Source organism: Chrysochloris asiatica, unplaced genomic scaffold (genome assembly GCF_000296735.1).
Source record: "Chrysochloris asiatica unplaced genomic scaffold, ChrAsi1.0 scaffold00034, whole genome shotgun sequence".
NCBI lineage: Eukaryota > Metazoa > Chordata > Mammalia > Afrosoricida > Chrysochloridae > Chrysochloris > Chrysochloris asiatica.
In genome coordinates this window covers 16,651,531-16,660,379 of record NW_006408552.1, presented here as the reverse complement: position 1 = coordinate 16,660,379, position 8,849 = coordinate 16,651,531, and the positions used below count along the sequence as shown (strand labels likewise).

At 39.0% G+C, this 8,849-nt stretch overlaps 1 protein-coding gene across 1 annotated transcript in view; it reads left to right on the top strand.

Moving 5' to 3' along the window:
- The window catches only part of SDK1 (sidekick cell adhesion molecule 1), a 774,959-nt gene that overhangs the window by 13,837 nt on the left and 752,273 nt on the right, over positions 1–8,849 (top strand). Inside the window, exon 3 of the mRNA XM_006859873.1 lies at positions 7,592–7,698. Coding sequence (XP_006859935.1) covers positions 7,592–7,698 — 107 coding nt within the window. The remainder of the gene's footprint in view (positions 1–7,591; positions 7,699–8,849) is intronic.

Genomic DNA, 8,849 nt, shown 5'->3' with positions numbered 1-8,849 from the left:
GAAACCCTGTACAGGGTCACTATGAGTTGGAACCAACTCCACGGCACATAACCACAACCACCACAACCACATATGCATGTGAAAGTTGGGCAGTGAATAAGGAAGACCATAGAAGAATTGATGCATTTGAGTTTTGGTGTTGGAGTAGACTGTTAAAGGTACTATGGACTGCCAGAAAAACAAACAAATCTGTGATTCTTGAAAGAGAAACACAGAAAGAAAGAGAGCTACATAATTTGTTATATAATGAAGATATGGCTTCATCACTCTAAATTATGGCTGGTCTTTGTAGACCTGTAAACTGAGCTATTGCACCCAACTCTTCTTAGAAAGAAGTACTCAACATAACTATGCTACAACAAAAGGGTATTTTGTCCTCTTCTTAGCATCCAGTGGTTCATGTTCAAAATATTCCTTATAGCAGATTAAATTGTCCAGTCTTTTTGGATTTATCGATTGACTATAGAAAAAGAAGAAGATCCCTAATGAGATGAATTGACACAGTAGCAGCAACAATGGGCTAAAAAAAATATAACCATTATTAGAATGGTACAAGACCAAGAGGTGATTCATTCTGGTGAATCCACTTGATGGCACATAACAACATTGATTCTTAGTGAAAGAGGACAACCAGATTGCACCTTTGGACATTGAATAGATTGTAGGTGTTGAATGAACATTGCATAGATACTGTGTGGTTCTGCAATGCATGGTGAATAGACCTTGAATGAATGTTGACTGAATTTTTTCATGGAAATTGGATCTCCCTCAGAATCACTGAAAATACAGGAGATTGTGCAGGAACAAAATTCAGCCCAGTCATCAGACCCAAAATCTGCTTTGCAGAGTTGGTCCCATTTGCGTCCTGCTACTGGCAATACAGAATGATGGATGTCCCCCCTTGACCTGCTGCCACAGATGGCCCTGGATACACTTGTATCTCCCCACTGCCAGTCACTCCAGTGTACCCTGTCCACTGAATCCCCACTACCAGGGTTGCCTGAATGAGGTCTCTGCTATCCTATAACTTTGTGTCCGCAGCTGCAGATTATGACATGCAGAACACCTGTGTCCCATTGGCCATGCTGTGTCATATACCAGTGTCTAGCAGCCATTATCTAGGAATACATACAGATGGCGTTTATGGGCTTGTATCTGAAGAGCAAAGATGTCAGCTTGAGGACTAAAGTGTGCCTGACCCAAGTCATGGTATTTTCAATAACCTCATAATGCATGTGAAAGCTGGACAGTGAATAAGGAAGACCGTAGAAGAATTGATTCTTTTGAGTTACGGTGTTGGAGGAGAATATTGAAAGTGCCATGGGCTGCCAAAAAGAACCAACAGATCTGTGTTGGAAGAAATGCAGCCAGAGTGCTCCTTGGAGGCCAGGATGGCCAAACTTTGTCTTTCATACTTCGGTCATATTGTCAAGAGAGACCAGTCGCTGGAGAAAGATAGCATGTTTGGTAAAGTGGAGGGTCAGAGGAAAAGAGGAAGACCCCAGTGAAATGGATTGGCCAAGTGGCAGCATCAGTAGTCTCAAGCGTGGCAACAATTGTGAAGTTGGTGCAGGACTGGGCAGTGTTTTGTTCTGTTGTTCATAGGTTCGCTATTAGTCGGTACCGACTCAATGACACCTAACAACAACAACAACAACATTTAGCCTAAGTTCTGCCTACATTAAGACCTACAGAGTGCAGAATACCCCAGTATAAAAAGGTGATTCAGGTTCCAGGATTGCAGGCTGAGAAAATACCCAGTGTCTGCTCCAGGATCCAGCCAAACTGTTGTTCTTATATGGACATGCTAAGCTGCTCCTTAGGGAAATTGTGAGTGTGTTCCATTCACCGGGATAGTACAGAACTAGCGTTTTCTCCTCCTCAGCAGAAATGGACATTGATACTTTTGATATATATATATTTTAATTATATTTCAATGTAAAGAAAATTAATACCCGCAGCACTGAAACAATAAATAGCATCATGATAAATGAAGAAAGGACTGGAGTTGTCAAATACTTCATTTTGCTCGGGTTCGCAATCAACACTCATGGAAGCAGCAGTCAAGAAATCAAACAATGTATTGCAGTAGGCAAATCAGCTGCACATGACCTGTTTGAAGTACTCAAGAGCAAAGATGTCAGCTTCAGGACTAAGGTGTGCCTGATCCAATCCATGGTATTTTCGTTCAACTCATGTGCATGAGAAAGTTGGACAATGAATAGAAAGAATCTGTGCATTTGAATTACGGTGTTGGTGAAAATACTGAAAATATAATGACTTGCTAGAAGAACAAATAAATCTGTCTTGGAAGAAGTTTGGCCAGAATGCTTCTAGGAAGCCGGGATGGCCCAACTTCATCTCTCATACTTTGGACATGTGACCAGGAGGGACCAGTGTGTTCAGAAGGACATCATGCTTGGTAAAGTGGAGGATCAGTAAAAACGAGCAAGGCCCCCAATGAGATGGATTGATACAGTGTCAGCAGCAACAGGCTCAAATGTAACAATTGTCAAGATGGCGCAGAATCCGGCAGTGTCTCCTGTTGTGCATACAGTTGATGGCACCTAACAGCAACAACAGCCTTGGATCTGGTTGAAGTTTTGTGTCTGACTGTCTTTGATTTGTTGTTCCTGATAATATACTGCCCCTCGTAAGCATTCTGCTTCTCTAGTCTGGTTTAACCTTGACCCAGCAAATACAAACATGTCCTGCTTTGTTTATGTGAAATAGGAGCAGATATTTCCAATATTTTCGTGGCATATGGTGCTAAGATTTTATCTTACTTTTGTATAAAGGGCCAGGAAACTTGCTCTGCTTAAAAATGTGTGTTTATAAACAATAGGCTTACAATGACGATCCCCATCTGTTAGGTGAACATGCTTTTTGTAGGAATTCCCATCGTAGGTGAAGGACTTTGCAACTTTTTGTGTCTCATGTTTTTTTCCCCTAGCGAGGCATTAGAAGCAGTAGTAGAAAACAGCAGATGCCTAATATTCAATTTTGTGCCTATTCCTGCCTGCTGTTTGAAAGCAGTGCTATTTTTGTGGATTCATATGTAGGACGACGATAGAAATTCATAAGCACTTAAAATCTATTTATTGTCATTGTTGTTAAAGTGCCGTTGGGTTGGTTCTGACTCATAGCCACACTGTATAGGGTTTCTGAGGAGCAGCTTGTGGGTTTGAACTGTCGCTCATGTGATTCGCAATCCAGTGCTGATCCTATATGCCACACCAGGTGTCCAAAAAACATAAAAAGGTAGAATTAATAACAAGTTTGAAATGCAGATGTTTTGCAAGGACATGACTGTGTGTGCCCTTTTTCAAGCTTGTACTCCAATGACTGGTGACATTTCTTTTCTGAAAACTTTTGCTGACTTTGTTTTAACCTAATCTCAAAACGTGTCTTTATCATAATTGCAGTATAGAATAATCAGGGCTGCTTGCTGTCTAGTCTTGATTTGTAATTTAAATAAATTGCATTGACTCCTTCAGTTAAGGTTGATATTATTCTGATCATCTTCACTAATTATTAGTTTTTTGTTGTTGTTGTAGATGAACCGTTCGTTACTCATACTAGAATGAATTTTTGAAGACGAAAACTCAGCCATCATATTATTATTTTTTCTCTCCATCAAAGAGTTTATTAATTCTGCCATAGGAGCGTAAGAAGGTTACTGGAGGGAAAACATTGTCTGATTAATATTTGCTTAATGCAGAATTACCGGTATTGTCCAAATGTTTTATTCACTTAAAAATTATGCCAATGTGTTCCTTTTTTTCCAGGTTGTCTAATTGGACACACTTGAACAAAAAGAGGAGCAATTAGTTGGGTAGAAGTGCTTTCAAGGTGTGCTCAGGAAATGAGCAAATAAAACCGATTACACACTATGCCTTTTGCCTGACATTAGAAATAAAAAGTTTCTCTGATTCTACTTTGTAAGAGGAACATGTTTAAATTGTAGATAAGTTTAACCAGAACATCATTCTTGTAAAAGGTAATGTCACCAGATTTTCTTCTTTTATTTTGGAAAACAATCTACCAACCAGTACCCTGCTTGCATTTCTTAGGATGGACACATCCCCTTGATTATGCAGAATTCAACCCTCTTGCTTTTCCTGTTCTCGTTTTTTGAATGTGATCATGGCCTATGACCTGTTGATGCACCATCTCAGGTGGCTTGGAGCTGCGGGCTCAGGAACTAACACACTCTCACCTCAAGTAGTCATTGATCATATACACTTGCTTGTTTGTGAATTTTTAAAAAAATCTCTCTATGAAACTGTAAAACTAAAGTAGATCTCTTATATCAACTGTATCTTCTAGCTCTTATTTTTCTGTTGCAGTTGAATACAGTTCTTAGACAGACATTGATTTGAAGGATGATTATTTATAGACATAAAAAAACAAACAAACAAAATGAAATCTGTTGTCTTCAAGTATATTAAGACTCCTAGTGACTGTAGGGCAGAATGGATCTGTCCCATTGGCTTTTCAAGGTTGTAAAACTATATGGGAGCCAATGGCCTTGTGTTTTCTTCCAATGAGTGATGGTGATTAGTCGTCTAGCATTTAACTGCTGCACCACCACCACTGATCTTCCTGTTAGTAGTTGAGCACTTAACCACTGCACCAGCAGGGCTCCTTTGTAGGCATGTTGCTGTACTTAGCCATGTGTTCTGTTGTGATTCGTAACAACTTCTTGTACAACAGAAGGAAACACAGCCTGGTTCTGTACCTTCCTCACAATTGTTGTTAAGCTTAAGCCTATTGTTGCTGCTATTGTGTCAATGAGAGTCTTCCTTTTTTTGTTGTTGATCCTCTACCAAGCATGATGTCTTTCTCCAGGGACTGGTCCCTCCTGGTAAGTTTGTGAAACAAAGTCTCAGCATCCTCAATTTTAAGAAGCATTGTGGCTGTACTTCTTCCAAGACAGATTTGCTCACTCCTCTGGCAGTCCATAATATATAATATAATCAATATTCTTCTCCAGGACCATAATTCAAATGTATCAATTATTCTTCAGTCTTCCTTATTCATTATCCAGCTTTCACATGCATATCAGGTAACTAAAATACATGCCTTGCACCTGCACCTTAGGCCTTCAAGTGACATCTTTGCTGTTTAACACTTTAAAGAAGTCTTTTGCTACATATTTGTCCAAAGGATTACAATGTTGGATTTCTTGATTGCTGCTGCTAAGGACATTGACTGTGGATCCAAGTAAAATGAAATCTTTGACAACTTCAATCTTTTGTTCATTTATCATGGTGTTGCTTATTGATCCAGTTATGAAGATTTTCTTTATGTTGGTGTTATATCATCTTTGATATTAATGGTAGTAAATGCTTCAAGTTCTCTTCACTATCAGTGATGAAGGTTGTGTCATCTGTGGTTCACAGGTTTTAATGAGTCCTTCTGCCATGTTCTTCATATAGCCCAGTATCTTGTATTACCTGTTTAGCGTACAGATTGCATAGCTATGGTGAAAGGATGCGACCCTGATGCATACCTTTCAGGATGTTAAGCCGCACATTGTCCTTCTGTTCTGTTGGAATGACTGCCCCTTAGTGTGTAAATAGGTTCTTCATGAGCACAACCTAGTGTTGTAGCATCAGAGTTGAAAATACTTTTCAGTCATCCGGAATAATTTGAGAAATCAATGAGTATGTAGAAATTAACAGAAATATGTATGTGGAGAAATCAAGATAAAAGGAAGTGTATGAATTCTGTTATGAGATATTTGCACCACAAGCAGAGAAAATTTCTTTGTCTTGTTAAGTGCCTTTGAGTCACTTTCGACTCATAGTGACACTGTATAGGGTCTCTGAGGAGTGGTTGGTGGGTTTGAACTGCCTACCTTGCAGTTAGCAGTCCAGTGCTTATCCTAGGGCTCCTTTGCTTTTGAGACATCTAAGTCTCAATCTTAATATATTGTTTGAACTTTCACATAAAGTGAATTGACTTTTTTAGACTTCGTTGCCAGTTCTAGAAATACTTTTTAGTATTTAATATTCTGAGTCTCCATGGAATCAGAGACTCTCTGGGTGACAAAAATGGTTAACGTATCTGACTGCAAAGCACTGGAGGTTCAAGCCCACCCAGTGGGTTTTGGAAGAAAAGTCTGGTTATCTTTTGCTAAAAAAACAGCCATCAAAACCCCCATGGAGCCCAGTTCTGCCCTGATATCAATGAGTTCACCTTGTGGCAGTGTCAACTCAATGGTCAGCTGCTTAACAGAGACAAAGATACCATAATTATTGATTAGAAAGTCTGTCTTAAATATTTTAATTTTAGGTTATTTCACATTTTTCATGCATCCAGCCAGTAGTGAGTAACAGGTAACCATGATACCCATTAACTTTTCTAGAAGCAAGGATTGTTGTTGTTAGGTGCCATAGAGTCGATTCCAACCCATAGCAACCTTATGAACAATAGAACAAAACACTGCCTAGTCCTGTGCCTTTCTCACAATTATTGTTGAGCTTCACAGCCCATTGCTGCTGCCACTGTGCCTATCCATTTTGTTGAGGGGCTTCACCTTTTTCACTGACCCTCCACTTTACCTAGCATGATCTCTTTCCCCAAGGGAATGATCCCTCCTGATAATATGTCCAAAGTGTGAGAGATCTCCGTGCACATCAGTATAAAGAAAGCAAAAATCCTCACCACTAGGATTGAAGTTGTCAAAGATTGAAGTTGTCAAAGACTTCATTTTGCCAATATAAACTGTCAACACCGTGGAAGCAGCAGTTAAGAAATCAAATATTGTATTGCATTAGGCAAATCTCTTTAATGTGTTTAAGAGCAAAGATGTCAGTTTGAGGATTAGGTGCACCTGATGTAAGCCATGGCATTTTCAGTAGCTTCATATGCATGTGAAAGTTGGACAGTGAATAAGGAAAACCGTAGAAGAATTGATGTATTTGAGTTATGGTGTTGGAGAAGAAAGAGGTCTTTGATCTTCATTAGTAAATATTTTGAGTCCTCTTCTCTTTGAGCAAGCAAAGTTTTATCGTCTACATATTACAGGTTGTTAATGAGTCTTTCTCCATACTCACCATAGTGGCTTCTAAGGAGCATTCTGACTGTACTTCTTCCAACACAGGTTTGTTTGTTCTCTTTCAAATCCAGAAATGAGGAACCTGTCATCAGTGCCTGGACTCTGAATTATATAAAGGAGAACGTAGCATTAGAGTTAGTTCTCATGCCACACTCTTTTTCATATAATCTAAATTCTCGGATATTTGCTCAGCATACAGATTGAATAAGTATAGTGAAAGAAGAAAACCCTGGAGCATACCTTTCCTAATTTTAAACCAATCAGTGACCCCTAGGATACAATGATGAGTAAAGCAGAGGTAGACCCTAGCTGCAGGGAATGTTGACAGCCTAGTGGTGGAGCCAGATACTGATTCAGTAATACTAGAAAAAACACCTCGACAGTCATGAAGTTCCTTGGTTAGAGATAGATGGCACAGATATTAATTCACAGAAGTAAAGTATCTGTTGAGCATCTTCTACTGGAGAAGCTACCAGTGCCTATCTTGATACGAAGTCTCTGACACTTCCTTTTGGTCTTTGACAGGTATATCATCCCATCTCTACAGAGACTTGATGCTGGCTTTTACCGCTGCATGGTACGGAACAGGATGGGAGCCCTCTTGCGAAGAAAATCAGAAGTCCAAGTCGCATGTATGTGTACACAGAACAGACTCCCAAACTTTAAATAACAGTCACAAAATGTCTGTGGGGAGCTAATGGAAATCACTTCCTACCATTGTAAATAAGTTGAGATTTTTATCTTTGAAGATTCTGTTTGGAACAGAATAATTGCTAAGTAAAAACTGGTTGAAATAGATAAGTAAACAGCTAATTTGGCTGATTGCATGATCGACTAATGAGGCAGATGTTGCTTTTTTTTCTTCTTTTTTTAATTTAGAAGATTAAGAATCCTCCAAAGCTCTGTGTCTCCGCAAAACAAAAGTGACAAAGACATGCTGCGTTTTATGAACAAGTTTGCTAGCGGCACTTTCTTTGCTTTTACTGCATGCAGATTCAGTGTTTTTGATTTTATAATTGTTTTTAAAAAACTTCTTACTGTGAATTGGGTGATGGTTGCCTGAGCAGATCGGTTTTCCATTCCACAGTTCATACACATCTTGCTTCATCTCATTGACTGTATTCCCTACCATGCAACATCAATCATTTCACGTTCTGTGTTTCCTGTTTCCATTCTTCCTCTTTGCTTTTCCCTTTTGTTAAATAGAAACTGAAACTCATTCAGATACAATTTTATCAATTCACAATCCTTTCTTTCCAATGATTATTTGCTTAGAACTCCACTAGCTGCGTGGGCAATGCAATAGTGACTTAGTATATTCTTAAGTAGCTAAGTCCATTGTGGGGATGAAGTTTGGTAAGTCCATTGTGGGGATGAAGTCTTTGGAAACACTGTACCAGATATTGAAACGCAAGGAGCTTGAATTCCATTGTAAGGTGGTTTCTGTATGTATGCAAGTAACATGTCTCTGTAAATAATGCACTCACGCATAGGAGAGGGGCTTCAAAAAGTTCACAGAAAACTGAAAGTAAAGGATGATGGCACTTTTTCTACAAATTTTTTTGAAAGTGCCCCATGTAATGAACAGAAATTATTAAATTCAGTAAAACCATTCTGATGTAGTCTGTCTAGTAAACTTGTACCAGGAGCTTTATTTGGGTAAAAAAATACAGTGATCTTTAAAAGGAAAAGAAGAGGGAATTGGCCAACTCAGAGCACTTAATTCTTTTTTTATCTAAAACCTGTGAAAGGTGGCACCTCACAGAAATGAACTGACTGCTTT